The 15,925-nt window shown below is 45.5% G+C and overlaps 1 protein-coding gene across 3 annotated transcripts; it reads left to right on the top strand.

Annotated features, from left to right (window-relative positions):
• Nucleotides 1-340: 340 nt before the first annotated feature.
• LOC136476232 (protein PAT1 homolog) lies at nucleotides 341-7,725 on the top strand. 3 transcript variants are annotated; one of them, XM_066473995.1, is made up of 7 exons: nucleotides 341-608; nucleotides 703-857; nucleotides 1,103-1,187; nucleotides 1,384-1,547; nucleotides 2,630-2,683; nucleotides 2,966-3,035; nucleotides 3,727-7,725. In XM_066473995.1, the coding sequence occupies exons 4-7, from the start codon at nucleotides 1,539-1,541 to the stop codon at nucleotides 5,823-5,825; spliced, it is 2,232 nt and encodes a 743-aa protein (XP_066330092.1). In that variant the 5' UTR covers nucleotides 341-608; nucleotides 703-857; nucleotides 1,103-1,187; nucleotides 1,384-1,538; the 3' UTR covers nucleotides 5,826-7,725. The 3 variants fall into 3 exon arrangements, with proteins under 3 accessions (XP_066330092.1, XP_066330091.1, XP_066330090.1); XM_066473994.1 differs by having other exon boundaries at nucleotides 1,103-1,223; XM_066473993.1 differs by lacking the exon at nucleotides 1,103-1,187.
• The last annotated feature ends 8,200 nt before the right edge of the window (nucleotides 7,726-15,925 follow it).

Raw genomic sequence — 15,925 nt, 5'->3', positions numbered from 1 at the left:
GGCTGGGTTCAAACACCACTTCGGCGCCTTTGATATTGACGTCAAGCTCGACGCAAGGATCTACGACGCCAAGCTCGGCGCTAAGATCTACGACGCCGAAATGCCTGACAAGTCACCGCCACGTCTGCGTCGAGCCCAAGACCTCGGCGCCAGCAGCGATGGCGCCGAGACGTGTAAGCTTGACGCCTCCAGATTTTGAAATCATACCTCCAGGGACATATTTGTGATTTTTTTTTAAAAAAAAGGCTAAAAATAAAAAAATCGGTAATAAATGGTCCAAACTGTTGTAACGGAAAAAAAAAATCCAAAGATAATGCCCCTATCCTTGGGTCGGTGCTTTCTCACGGGAAAAGACGGAAAAGAGAGAGAGAGAGCCTCCTCCTAGTCCCGACCCCTTCCGCCTCCGGGACTCCTGCCTACGTCAGGGATACCATCGGGCCGCCGAACCCTCAATTGGCCGCCGCCACCGCCGCCGCCGCCCTAAGAGAGACCGACGTCCTCCTTCCACCGCCGAGCGACACCTCGAATTTCTCTCTCCTCGTCCTCCCTTCTCCCCTTTATTCGCGTGGCGCAGACGGGAGATCCAACCAGCGTGATTTGTTTTATCGGTAAAAGGAATTGTTCATGCAGGAGTTTCGTTCTGGTTTCTCTTTGCTGCGAGTCCATGCAGTCAGATCCGTGTCTCGGTTACTCCCCGTGCAGGTAGCTTTGGATTTGTTTGCGACCCGGCGCTAATCCAACCCAATCCGGGGGTGGATTCAGCTCCTTGGATACCTTTGTGGGGGATGTTCTGCTCGTAGCAGCTTGTTTCCCAGAAATATTTCTGGGGTTAGACGCTGCCCCTGCCATGGAATCAGGTGCTCAATCAATTCCTCCTAGTTTATTTGGATTCCCATGAGTGTACATTTTTCATTTGGTTCTTTTGATAGCGATTGGGGTTGTTCCGGTGAGCCATGTTCGTTTCTCATTGACTTTTCTTTTTTCAGATTATTTACACTGCCAATGTTTAGTGGTTCCGAAATCAATGAGTTGAGATTTTCCCATGGTTTTTGTTGGCAATGGTTATTATATGTTAATAATTGGTTGAATAATTTTGTCACAGCGGTCAAGGATGGCTAATAAACCTGGAGTTCTGATGTCCAGTGTTGCTTGGATTAGCTTTTAGTCTAGTGAGGGAATCAGTAAAGGTTGGGAATCTCCAATGGTTCTGATGTAGTGTTCTGGTGTGAGCTCATTTTAAGCTGCCTTACTGTTGGGAACTCATTGAAGCTGTTGTACTCTGCAACAATTTTCTTAGTCTGCTGTATCTAGTCTTGTTTTTTTGCTATATTTTGCCCTATGACATCTGATACTGACTGCTAGATTATTGATATCCCTGTACAGGCGGTACCAAATTTGATGCATCACAGTATGCTTTCTTCGGCAACAATGCTGTGGAGGAGGTTGAGCTAGGTGGATTGGATGATGATGATGGTGGTGGTGATGCTGCATTTGTTGAGCATGAAGATGAAGAAAACCCCCTTTATGGGAGGGATAATATGTTGGAGGTAGTGTAGATGATCTTTTTTTTTTTGTGCTTCACAGAGCTCACATATGTTTGAAGTGATAAATGTTATCGATTTTTTTTTTTTTTGCTTTGTTGAAAACAAAGATGACGCAGTGAATAAGTTCTATGTTTGTGACTTTATAATCCAAAGAAATGTTAGATATTATGAAGCTTCGTTTTACATGAGAAGGTAGCATCCTCACTTTTCAATTTAGAACTTGAGGGATGCGACTTTAAGGAGTTAATTTGACCATTCTTTGCTTGCTCTCTATTATCATTTTGGTTTGTGTCATCTGGAGCCTGGTAGAGGATACCAACAAATTTTTTTGTTATGAAGTTTTTTTTTTTTTGAGAAGGGCAGGTCTGGTGCAGTGGTGAGAGCTGTCTCACTGAGTCACCAGGTTGTGGGTTCGAAGCAGCCTCTCCGCAGATTTGCGGGGGGAGGAAGGCTTGCCTCGGTTTTTCCCTTCCTCATACCCCACTCATGTGGAAGCCTCCGGCACTGGGTCTGTCCCCCTTTTTAAAGTTCTTTTTTGAAACAAATGTTATGAAAGTTCATACATGCTGGCATTGTCATTTTTTGTGATTCTGAAAACATTCAACGCTTATACAGCTGAAAGCCTGGGAAACAGCAATCATATTTTTGGGGTCGGTATACATTACCAAAAATATATCGCCTTGAAATTTAGGAAGGTGGCATTGTGGCTTTAGCAATAATACAGTCGTTAACCATTATTATGATGCAGGCAGCTAAATCCTGTGTACGTAACCTAGAATTACAAAGCTAATGATGGTGTTGCTTTTCTTGTACTGGAGCTAGTTCCACTTGCACACTAAGCAACCTTTAGCTGTATATTATGTCACGAAGCGAATATTGCAATTTATCATTTAGGCTGTGTCCTGTGAACTCTTGTTCTTCTTTTGTTTATTATACCCATGGAACCTCAGTTGCATCCAGTAATGTTTTAGGCATGGTGTACTGCTTCTTTTTTTAGATTTCAAGCTGCAGGCCTGCAGCATAATTTCTTTATGTCAACACAGGAATGTATCACTACTCATGTTGATGAAAATTCGTTTTTGCAGGAGGGTGTAGGTTCAATTACTGACATTGATGATCTTGCTGGAACTTTCTCGAAGGTGTGCCTTATTTGTTAAATATGTACATGGATAAGTAAATATATGTAGGTCTTGAGATTTATTCCTTAGAATAATGATGCAACTGAATTCTTTCGAAAAATATTATAGCACATGGATTTAAGTACTTATAAGCCATCACATGAGCTAAAAAAAATATCTGTTTTTACTTGTACCTCAACAATTGTGTACAATGTACCAAATTTACATGTTTGCCTTGTTGCATTTACTCGTTTTTTATTGTTATATAGATGATTTACTTATTTCATGTTTCTCCATTTTCAGCTGACCAGAATAGTCAATGAACCAAAGCAACCAGGATTAGTTAGTCATAGGGGATCTATTTCTAGACAAAGTAAGTAGCTCTCTGTATAGTTGGATTGGATTGCCTTTAAATTCTTAAGTTGTTGCTGATATGGTTCCTCAGTCCATATGAAGGCTTCATTTTTCCTTTTCTTCATTTGTGGATATGCTTGGTCCATGTATTATGAAATTATAAATTTGTGTTTCAACAATTAATGTGTAGGTAATTTGTTCAAAAATAAACCAATGCCACATGCTTGGTAGATTTATGTGAATTCCTTGCAACTTCTACAACAGCCGCCATCTTGTTTTTTTTTTTTCAAATTATAAGGCATGCATATAGTTTCAATGTCTTTTCCTCATTAATCTTCTCTCCACTTATAATGAACGCCTACACAACTATATCCTCTCTTGTTCTGAAGACCATAAACCCCTGAAACCTATGGTCATTTCTCTCCACTCCTCTCTTGGTTTCATACCTTAATCCTCCTGCTGAACCAGAATATGTGTTATAAAAAGACAACTCTCTTGGTTTCATACGTTAATCCTCCTGCTGACCCAGAATGTGTTATAAAAAGGAATGGAGGGAGTACTTAAATGATTCTAATCTTCTATTGCTAGAATGACAATTTCAGTTAACCAGTGATCATGATAATCTTTGTTCTCTTGTCTGTTTTAGGCACTAGGCAATGCTCTGCATCTGCTTCTTTAATTAATATTTATTCTTATTCTGCAATATATAGGTTCTAATGCAGAGTGGGCGCAAGAGTCTGGACCTTCATATTGGCCTACACAGCCTGTATTGGACACTGATCACGGGTTGGATAAGAAGAACTGGTGGTCCCAACAACCCCATTCAGTCAACTTCATTGACTCTAGACTGCAGAGAACATCGTCGTCCCCACAGCAAGATGCTCAGTACAATCCTGTTGAACCTATTCTTGGAGCAAAGCCATCTCCTTTACACAGAACATCATCGTACCCACAACAAGAGCCTCAGTACAGTAATACTGAACCAATTCCTGTGCCTAGGTCATCATTCATTTCGTACCCACCATCTGGTGCAGCATCTCATTCTTCACCTAGTCAACCACATCATGTGAACATGCCATCTCCTCCCACTGCATTCCAGTTGCCTATGTCTTCTGCACAAAATGATCTACCCCTTCCTCAGTTCCATCATGGAGGTACCCCTCCAGGACCTCCATTTGGTAGACAGAATCATGTTTTAAATAGCGGATCAATGCATGGGAACGGTCCCAGGTTTATGCCAGGTTTGATGCCTCATCAATTGCAACGTCCCAATGGACTGATGCCACCTCAAATGCAGCCACCTGGTCAACATGGAATGCTGCCAATGCAACAGTCCTCACCACAGTTCTCACAACTACATGCACAGATGATTGGTCCTCATCATTCCCCACCACAAAGCATGCAGATATTTGGTCCTCAGCATCCTTCACAAGTGATGAGTAGATTTGATGCAAACTTTGCTATGCCTGACTTGAGTGATCCAAGAGCAAGATCAATGTTGCAACATGGAAGGCTGGGACAGCGATATCCTCACCAAGGTTATGAGCTCAATAATATTAGGATGGATAATGGATGGCCACGGTTCAGATCCAAGTACATGTCTACTGAAGAAATCGAGAACATTGCAAGGATGCAGCAAGCTGCCACACACATCAATGACCCATATATTGATGATTACTACCATCAAGCTTGTTTAGCAAAAAAATCAGCAGGCGCTCAACTAAAGCACCACTTTTGTCCAACCTTGATTAGAGATCCATCTTCGCGTGCACGCAGTAAGGATGAGCCACATGCGTATCTACAGGTTGATGCTCTTGGGAGGCTTCCATTTTCTTCGATCCGTAGGCCTCGTCCGCTTCTTGATGTTGAACAAGCCTCTGCACCAAGTGATAATGCTGAAAAATCTGTGTCAAAGCCTCTTGACCAAGAACCCATGCTTGCTGCTAGGATCACAATTGAAGACGGACTTTGCCTACTGCTTGATGTTGATGATATTGATCGTCTGCTGCAATTTAGCCAGCAGCAAGATGGTGGTTTGCAACTGAGAAACAGAAGACAGGGACTCCTCGAGCAGCTTGCAGAATCACTGCAGTTAGTTGATCCCCTTGCACCAAATAAGAATTCACCTCTGTCTCCATATGATGATTTGGTGTTTCTTCGCATAGTCACTCTACCAAAGGGCCGGAAACTACTTTCCCGTTACCTTGAACTTGTGACATCAGGCAGTGAGCTTGCAAGGATAGCTTGCATGGCAGTCTTCCGGCATCTAAGATCCATATTTGGAAATATGCCCTCTGATATCAGTGCAGCGGAGACAATGACTAGACTTGCAAGAGCTGTATCCACACGTATTGTTCGGATGGAGTTGAGTGATCTCAGTGCTTGCCTTGCTGCTATTGTCTGTTCATCATTGCAACCACCTCTTCGACCCCTTGGATCCCCAGCAGGTGATTGGGCTTCTGTCATCATAAAGTCTGTACTGGACAGAGCAACAGTTCTACTCACTGATCAGCACGTGGCTTCTAACTACAGTATGCAGAATCGAGCTCTATGGCAGGCATCATTTGAAGCCTTTTTCGGGCTTCTTACACAGTACTGCATGAGGAAGTTTGATAGTGTGGTTCATACTGCCCAATTGCAACCTGCTGCAGCAGCAGTTATAACCAGGGAAATGCCAGTAGAGCTTCTGCGTGCCAGCCTCCCCCATACCAATGAGGATCAACGGAAGCAATTGCTCATTTTTGCTCAACGCACTGTGCCTGTTGGCACCCATAGTTCTCATGGGTCTGGTAGTGGACCCATGACATAAGATTCTCAGAAGAAATGAGTGGAAGCATCGAGTTCTTATTAGTAACGAATACTCGCTAAAAATGGCTCTTTAAGGGGCCTGTTATGCTTTCCCCTGAAAGAAGAGAAGGTTAAACTTGTCATTTTCCCCTGAAAGGAGAGAAGGTTAAACTTGTCACTAGTACTATGAATATCAAGAAACAAGAGTAAAGATGGCTGGAGCATCAATGGTAATACACAGCTTCAAATTTTGTGTCACTCAAACATGTCTGGTATTGATTACTTTTGTAGGGTAGCCAGATGTCTGCATCTATTTTGCCAATACCTGTGTTGGTTATTGCAAAATGATTCCTGTGGGTCTGTTGCTCTTAAGAGGAAACCCCAATTGGTCTGTAGCTGTTACTTGAAGACACTGTTTAATTGCTCTTCAAGGTGGTTCTTTTCATGGAGTAGTTGCCTTGGCCTCAAGATGTGGAAGTTGGCGTAGCCATAACACGTCCGTGAGTCATTTTAGTTCTTCAGGAACAATGCGGTTGCTATGGTTAGTATTGGGGGGATACATTTGAGTACTCCTTCGTTCACAAAAGGATATAACTATAAAATTTGTGTACGTTAAACTTGCTTAACTTTAATCAAATTTATGGTGAATAGCATATTAGCATTTGGCCTTGGTAAGTCAAGAATCATGAGGTACAGGAGCCAAATTTATGTCATTTTTGCACAGTAATTCATTTGACGCCTTCAAGTTCTGTTACAATCAAGCTTTACAAACGGGAAATAGGTGTGGCAGGCTCGTCTTCACTTATGCAGCACCAACATGGTGTTTGGTTATTAGCTTGCAGCGTTCAGGTGTATCAATTACAGTCACTACTGGTTGAAACATATGGAAATAGGCGTGGCATTTGTGAAGCTGAGAGTATAATCTATGATGCAATTTTTATTGGTGCAAGTGGATGTTGGATTGCTAAATCATTGTTGTTGGTTGAGAGCAAAAATTTTGCAGTCACATATATTGATATGAAGACTTGGTTGGAACTCAATTCGACATGTCTTTGGCAAGCATCTGACATCTACTTCTTCACTGAGGACCAATTGAACAGCTAGTAACTTGAATATTTCTGAGACTGAGGTTATCGCCAAACTGCAACAGCCATAGCCAACTCCTGAAATACTTCATGCTAACATTAACAATGAGTTGGTTGAGACATGTTCAGTTGCCAGCCAGCTGCTTGTTCTTGATCGTGTAGTGGTGGCTAAAGTTCAGCTGGAGATCATGTCTGATGGAGCTAAGCTGCTGCCAACACCGTGGCTCTCTTTCAGTTCTATAGATACCATCAAGTTGCAGTGAAGTTCTTCGAACAATTGACATGTGAAGAATTCAATTACAGGAATATGAATTTTGTTCCAGCCACCATGGCAGTATTAGCATCAGTGGAAGCTATGTTCGTGGACCATCTTGTTAAACAGGTGGAGGATTCACCATTGGATGACCCAATGAGATGCTTTTCCCAAGGACATTGCTGGTGGCATTGTGATCTTTGATGAAAGTTTCTCTACATTGGCTTGAGGGCAAGCCAAAATTTAAGAGGGAGGGGATGTTAGTGACTATGTACTAGTGGGCCAACACTGCGCCATGGGCCGACATGTACAACCCGCAAGCCCAAAGCGGGAGCAGACAAGAGTACAAAGGAAGGCAACAGAGGTGGAAGTCATCGACGTTATTCAGAAACAGACTTCCTGTTCCTCCTCCTATACAACTATTCCTCTTCCTCCTCCAGATTTCCCTTCCAGCTACCTTTCTTGATGTATCTCAGTCTATTTCTTTGATCCTGTGCTTGCTCTCTTCTCTATTCTGTCTCTCAGATTGTATCAAATCATATTACCAGTGTGTTGGATATTGGATTGTGTGATTAGGTTGCTAACAGATACATATTGAACACATGGATAGGCTATTTAGAACACTATATCAAATCGGTAAAAGAGCTTGCAGTACCAGCTACAAGACGATAACAATGGGGACAGCTGAAATTCGAACTCAATGGCCTGTGGCGCAATATATAAAATTCGTAGTTGAGTAAATAGAAGTAGCATAACCTAAATTTTTGCACTTGGGCTACTAATTGACACAATGACATCCCCACCGCACCAAGATAGCTAGATGGAGACAAATCGAAGTGCATCCTAATTCATCCACCCACGATAAGAGTTGAATTAGGCAGTTAACTTACATAAACCTTATGGAACGGTCACTCAGCCTGATCAAGTGCACCATTCAGTTGTGGGAAAGTAGGAGACCATTTACCATCATAAAGGGATGGATATCAAGGTCCAATATTTCAGACTCCTGCAAGTGATGCACCTTCTTCACCACCCTGCTCCTGATATGCATGTAGAATACCTCGAGCTCTATTTGCAAGAACACAAAATCAGCATGGTCCCCGACGGCAGTCACTCGAACAGCAACACCCTGTACTAGCCAAGTAGAATTGGCAAGATCACCGAACACCTGATGCAGGCATATGGAATCGACCAGTTCCCAATTGCCATTGCTGCAGCCTGTGCTATGGAGCCATACATGGATGTGAGTGGCATCCAGTGAACTTGTAGAGCTCTGGGACGGCGGAGGAAGGCAGGGTCGGAGGCCTGGCGGAGCCACCATTTGGAGACGGCGGCGGCGCTGACGAGGCAGGTGGGCAAGTCAAGGCGGAGGAGAATCTCGCGGAGGAGGTCCCCGTTGCCGAGCACCGAAGAGATCGCACCTGCCGCCTGGGTGGGCCGGGCCCTCTTCCTCTTCGGGCGCATTGCGAACACGCCGCAAAGATCGATGAGGCGGGACGCGTTTGGGCGAGGTCGTGAGGACAAATTTCAATACGGAAACGCTAGGATTACGACGACGTCCGGACGGTTATCCATGCTTCGGACGTCCACCGCTAACTCCCCAGTCCCCACTCCCCAAGTTAATAAAAAAAAATCCCCACTCCATGCTCAGATGCCTGCATATCCTCCTTTTCCTGCTTGCTCTGTGTGCCACTGATCCATCTACATGTCTTCCTCGCCTCGTGTTTTGCTCTCAGCTGATCCCCACCAAACTACGTTCCGTCCCATAGAAGGCATTTGTACGCACGGATGAGGCTGCACCCCCGCGACTCCCCACCCGCCTTCTGCACCACCGAGGTACGCGCCGCCAGCGAGCACACCGGCAACCTCCACGTGCTGCCCACCTGCCCTATACGCCACCGACGCCCATACCACCCCACCCTGCCCTCTGTGCGCCGCTTCCCCAGCTCCACGTTGCCGGCGAGCTCCATGCCGCCGGCGAGCACACCAGTGACCTCCACGCGTCGACGAGCCTCCATTCGTTGAAGCAACAAAGAGATGTTTTGCGCTGAAATCGCATGTTGCGACTGTATATTTCAAGTGTTTCAGATGTATGTTGCAAGTGTTTTATATCGATGTTGCAAAGGTAGATTGAGATGTTATAAAAGTAGATCGGGATGTTGCACATATTGCAATGGCTATACACGTATGTTTCAAGTGTTTTCAGACGTATGTTTCAAGTGTTTCATCTGGATGTTGCATATATATGCAAATTACAAGCGTATGTACCAAGTGTTTCAGATGTTTTATATATATGCTGCAAGTGTTTTATCTAGATATTGCATGTGTTTTATCTAGCAATGGCTACACATGTGTTTTTAAGTATTTTTAGGTGTTTTTAAGTGTTTCAGATGTACGTTACAAGTGTTTCAGCTGTTTTGAACATATGTTGCAAGTGTTTTATCTAAATGTTGTAAAAATAGATCTAGTGTTGCACATGTTGCAATAGGACCCACCTGTCGCAACTACCTGCAGTTGCTGAGGCGCCGTCATGGGTGGCCGTGCGAGGGCCCGAGACTAGCAGATGCATCCGCGGCACGCATCTAGAGATGGGACAGGTGACTCGCCCCAGAGGTGTAACATGCAGACCGTGCTAGACCCTCGCATTAGTGGTTGGGTCGTGACTGACGCCCGCGGGTCAGGACTTGTGCGGTGGTGCGCAAACAAGGAGGGGAGGCTGGTGCAGTGACATTACCCACGACCGCGATTGGATCGTGCACGGGCCGTGTGAGCTGATCGTGAAATATTTGGAGCTACGCCGGATGTCTGAACGCCATTAACTCCCATTTCAATAGTTGACCCTCAGTCAATGCGTCTCTTAATATTCGACATCCAATTCGCATGCCTTTCGATATTTGATCCTACGCACGCGAATTCCTTGGATTCAAAAGATTTCTCACATTTTCTCTCTTTTTCTATTTTCAATATTCTCTTCTCTGTGTTGGGCCACCATAAAAAGACCGACGCGCCGACACCCGAGCTCCAAGCAGAGGGGCGCGTCTGCGAGACGACGTACATGGACGGCAGCACAACGGGAACCCGCTGCTATGCTGCTGCTCCAACTGCTTCGCAGTGGCACACCCTCCTCGCCGTCATGGTCCAGCAGTAGCCTCTCGTAAGTCGTAGGTGGCGTTGCCGAATGCGGCGATCACCATGACTGGGCAGGCCAGAGGCGGGCAGCGGCCGGCGCCCAGCAGGTCACTGGGCAGGCGGCGACGAACTGCGGCCTGGCGCGGGCCTCGTCGCGACCGGCGAGTGGCAGCCAGCACCCAGGTCGCTGGGCAGGCGGCGGTGAACGGCGGCCTGGCACGGGCGTCATTGCGACCCTATCAGCGGCTGGCTGCTCGAGCGGCGGATGGGGGTAGGCGGTGGACGGTGGACCGGCGCCGGAGTAGCCGGGACCAGACGGCGGCTCGAGCGGCGCGTGCTGTGCGACTCGTGACCCCACGATTGGTGTTCGCGAGCAAACCAAGCAAAGCCTGGGAGTCTTCTTTTCCATGGAGGTGCACTATGGTGTTCGCGAGCGAACCAGGCGCGGACCCTCAAATTCAAAGAATTCGCATATATTTTGAAAGGCTCGTGAATTGGGTGTCACATCTTGAGAGGCGCACATATGGAGGGTCAAATATTGAAATTTCTAAGTCGCGAGAGTGAATTTGTTATGATGCCGTGCATGTCTGTTTCTTTTTTTTTTTGCTGTATATTAGTAAGTTTTTTTTAACCAGAATATTATGGGTTATGGTTTTCACTTTAGCCCGTGACACGACAAAATTATGGGTCAGTATGACAAAGCTTCGTCCCAGCTTCTTCGGAGTGGATTTTGTAGATCTCTACAAAACGCATGAAATTCAAATAGATTCTTATGCAAAGGTGACGAGAATCACTTCTCTATTTACACTATAAGTTGTGAGCTTAAAATATGTACTCTCTGCTGCTCCTCATTCAATCACACTATAATCACTTCAGAATTGATTCTCACCCGCTCTCTACCCTGCTGAATGCTCCACCAGACTAACTTTATTGAAGAATAAAGAAGTGAAGTTCGAGAATCGAGAAGAGGAGCTCTGCCAAACTGGTCATGACTTTTTAGAGCTACTCCATGAGCCTTTTTATATCCTACAAAAACAAAGATTTTAGTGAAAATATACTCTCCCAACAACATGTTTAATTTGATCTCTCAATATCATACAAGAACAATCAATCGTGGCGGCCCCAGCATGGCGAAACCTGGTAGGGAGGCCCTGATGCGGGTGCAAACCCTGCCCCCTCAAGCGATGCTAGCCCTAGTGCGGTGGCCGCCCCCAATCAAACCTCGAGCACCATCGCCCCCACCGTTGTTTAGAGCACGCAGGTGCCTACATCTCCCCCAATCTCTCTTTTTCTCTCAGATCTCACCGGATTTCCCTCACCCTCTCTCAGATCTAGTGGCGCCATTATGGCACGAGGAGGCAACAGGAAGAGCTAGGAGATGGCGACGGTGTGGACAACGACTATTGTTCGTAGCTAGATTTTATTCTGCTTATCACCGACGGTGATGAAGATTATCATCACCGTCCACTTTTACCACCGAGGCCCAAAACCAAGGGTGAGCTATTTGGAACCGGTGGTGATGAGTTTTATGTAGTAGTGCATTACCCATGCTGTTAAGGTCAAGCACAAAGGTACCACAGATATCTACACATCGCAAATGCTCAACATTTATACATGCAACAATTTAGGAACAAATTAAACCCTAAGTGCACAAGTCTCCATAATGCTCACCCGATGAGGACATATACTTATCCCAATTATCAATGATATGCAAGATTATTTAGCTAGTTATGAGAGTACAACATAGGGGGGTATGCTAAGTCCTCAGGAAAATATGTGATAGTTCGAATGACCCCCGACCAACTCTCTGAATATATCAGTCAGGAGCTCAAGGGCTGTACCCATGGGGTACGCTCGTGCGTAACCTCTAGCAGAATAAGCCAATATTCTCTAAGAAGCCTGTAAAAATAGGCTAGGGGTCAGTGCCGATCCGTCTTGATGGCATTCAGACATGTTTCACCGTGGACAAAATAAACCAGTTCATTAAAGAAACGTGAACCAGCCACATCCCTAGACCAGAGGGTTTCAATGATCTTTTCATTAAGAAATGCTAGACAATCATCAAAGAAGACTTTCAAAGGATGTACATAGATTTTTGCAATGGCAACCTAGATCTTGGCATTATTAACAGCTCCCTTATCACTCTGATTCCCAAGAAAAGCAACTGTGGAACTATTGATGACTACATGCCAATCTCTTTGCTGAATTACTCCATGAAAAGCAATTACCAAGTTGATGTCAACTAAACCCCAAGAGGTAATCCCACAACTAGTGCATATAAATCAGTATGAGTTTGTCAAAGGTAGAACCATACAAGACTACCTAGCTTTGCCTTCCAATTTCTGCACCAGTGCCACCACTCTAGAAACTAATTGTGATCCTGAAACTTGACTTTGAAAAGGCTGTTCGTAAATTGGAACACCCTGTAATCGAAGTGTTTATGCACGAAAGCTTCCCTAAAAATAAATCAAGTGGATTGAATGTATCCTCAACTCAGAGACCTCCTTGGTCCTCCTTAATGGAATTCCAAGTAAAAGCTTCAAATGCGAAAGGGGATCCCTCCTCTCCTGTTTAATCAACGTATACTTAAAATCTTATACGAGACTAAAACTATATTATACCATAGCATTAAATATGAACCTATAATTTATTAAATTGAATTGAACAATATATTTGCCAAGCCCACATTAAATCCAAGAGTCTTTTACGTGTGTGCCATTATAAAGGATTGCGATTGCCTACAAGCATTAAAAAGTTCGAGCGGCCACAGGTGCCACTGCGTTAAACTTTTTTGTCTTCTACGTCATTCCGTCCACTTTTATATCTAACGGTGTCAAATTACAGTGCGAAAAGTCTAAAATGCCCTCAGGTCTGCGAGCCGCACAAAAGTTCGTTGTTGCTCTTGTGCCACCGACTTCCGCAGCACCTCGAACGTGGACGCTGGCTGACGGTTGTCGTGGCTGCCGCTAATGTGTGAGCTTATGCTGTCCGTTGAGTGTTTGACGAGATTTTGTACAAAAGATTTCTCACATGTGTATGCATATATATTTGCTATTAATTAATGAGAAGCATTTTGTACTTAAGGAGAAGAAAAATAAATAGGCAATATGTGCATGTATATTCACGTGCGCTAATTAAATGGAGAAGAAAATAAGAAGCAAGCAAACTAGCAGCTAGCTAGCTGCATGAAAACAAACGTGCATACATGCTAGCAAATGCGTATCTGAATTCACGCTACACATATATGGACAGCTTTATGGCGTCCATGTATTTCTCTCTAAGTAAGTCGTACGTCGTATGTATACGCGGAGCGATATACGGCGCGAGAATTGAATCCGCTGCCAACATATGAGCTAGAACACGAACTGGCCGGGGCATGGCACTAGTTTGATGGATGGCTTGATCGATCATACGAGCTATCAAGAAGCGAGAAATCGGGAGAAAAATTGAGAAGAAGCTAGCAAGTGTACGAGCTTCTATGTGATATACGGTCTCATGCATCTATGTGAGCGTTCACGATGTGCTAACTGCTAAGCTAGTATAGCAATGCAAGTGCTTCCGGCTAGAGGCAGTATAGCAATGCATGTATGTGAGCGTTCACGACGCGCGCTGGAGGCAGGCCCGGCTCGGACCATTCTAGAAGCCTTCGCCATCTACGCACAGCCTGTAGATACTCAGGCTGGCATAGTGATTTTTTTTTTAATTTTAACACTTTTTTGAAACTAATTTTAAATCTAACATCCTCGGGTTTTTTTAAAACTAACACTTTTGGCCGCGCCTATTGTCCTGGCGTGGCCAAATGCCTGTGCCGCGCCATGCATGGTGGTGTGGCAGAGGACTGACGTGGCGGTGACCAGAAGCGCTGACCGCTAACGTAGCAGGGCTCTGTCGCGCCACCGATCTTGGCGCGGTAGTGCCGCGTCCTGATCCATGGCGCGGCAGAGCCGGGTATAACCTCCGCTGCGGCCCGCGTGCCCGAGTAGTCGCCGTTCTCCGAGCAGCGCAGCAAGGCAGCCTGGCCGCCGCGCCCGCCTTCGCACGCGCCTGCCCGCCGCCGTGCACGCCGTCTGCCGCGGCCGCGGCCGCCCACGCCAGCCAGCCCACCCGCGCCAGCAAGCCAGCCGCGTCCGCCCGCCCGCGCCAGCTAGGCAGCCAGGCAGCCAGGCCAGCGGCCGCCGAGTGCGGCCGCCGCGCCCGCACGCCGGCGCGCCTCCCCTTCCGGCCATAACCTCTTGTCACGCACGGCGGCTGCCCTGCGCCCGCGCCTCCCGGCCCGATCGTGCGCGCTGCAACGAGGTACTCCACTTGTTTACACCGGAATTTAGTAGAAGGATCTCAGAAGCTCGGGAGCTCCCAAGATCATGACAGCAGGGGATCAGTTACGTGCAGATCGAAACCAGCTGACTCGGATGCAACGCTAGAATCGGCTTTCTTCAGATAGCGTCAGCAGATAACGACGGAGGATATGATCGACGCTGAGACGAGACATGCTGGACTCTACAAAAAAAAAGATTAGAGTCCAAGTTATTTTAAATTAGGAATGTTTTCATTATGCCAAAGATTGTATTAAGTCGTACTCGAGTAGGGTTCGTTTTAGGCCCCGGGTATAAATACCAAACCCCCGCTATTGTAAAAGAACAACCAATCAATCAAATACAAGTCAATTACTTTTTTCGGCTCCGGCCACCCCTTAGGAGTAGGAGTAGAGTAGATCTCGGCGAGTTCTTCGACAAGTACGGCTGCATCGATCCGGTCGACCTCCACTGCTTGTTGTAAGTACCGTCATGGTTTATACCTCTGTTCGTATGGCTGCATCGATCCTGTTGACCCCCACTACGGCTCTGGTATAAGCTAGTTATCGACTCTTGTCTAATTTAAGTATGGCCTGTGTGATTCTGCCTCTCACCCCACTGCTTGAATTGGATCAAGGTCAAGTTATCGGCTCTATCTTAGAATGACAGTCTTTGGTAGATTCATTAAGTTACCGATATTGCTTATTGCTTTCATTGCTTATCTAATTACAGTAATATCACTCTGCCCGATTGAGATTGATCTGGATCGGCCTTATATCTTATTTAACTTATCGTTTGCTAATCTAAAACTGATCTAATCTACATTTTAAGCGATGAGTTATGTTTTTATCGGCTGTTTTGCATCAATCTTAATCGTGCATAGCATACGGTTAAGGCATATTCGATCTTGAGTAGATCTATCGGTTAGCGAGAACCGTTTCATGGCCTGTCATCACGGCCTGTGGGATTCTGCCTCTTACCCCACTGTTGGCACCGTGGAGCGGGGATCGTTGGTTGATAGACCCGTTCCTGAGAAGACATGACCTTAACTGTGCGCTATGCCTGAATCGGCTGTTTAGCCGATATCGAATGCTTTCACGAACAGTTTGCATCACGAGACCGTTGAAGTAGAGATAAGTTAAAAGATGTGTTAGCCCCATGATCTTGTTATTGTATTACGGCCTGCATGATTCTACCTCATGCCCCACTGATATTAGTAATGAGTTAGGGTCGTTGAGTCTATTGTTGTTTCTACGGCCTGCATGATTCTACCTCATGCTCTATTGATCATGGCGATATGTGAGATCTAACATGTTCATTAGATTTATCTTTATTAAATGATTAAGTGGTGTTGAATTATTTC

Source organism: Miscanthus floridulus, chromosome 8 (genome assembly GCF_019320115.1).
Source record: "Miscanthus floridulus cultivar M001 chromosome 8, ASM1932011v1, whole genome shotgun sequence".
Classification (NCBI taxonomy): Eukaryota; Viridiplantae; Streptophyta; class Magnoliopsida; order Poales; family Poaceae; genus Miscanthus; species Miscanthus floridulus.
The sequence above is the reverse complement of the archived record's forward strand: the minus strand, read 5'-3'. Positions and strand labels throughout refer to the sequence as shown.

What these genes read in the sequence shown, in the direction of transcription:
- LOC136476232 (XM_066473993.1), top strand. An exon ending in GGAGGGATAATATGTTGGAG is followed by an intron (nt 1,548 to 2,629) that starts GTAGTGTAGATG and finishes TCGTTTTTGCAG; the next exon opens with GAGGGTGTAGGTTCAATTAC. An exon ending in GGGATCTATTTCTAGACAAA is followed by an intron (nt 3,036 to 3,726) that starts GTAAGTAGCTCT and finishes TGCAATATATAG; the next exon opens with GTTCTAATGCAGAGTGGGCG.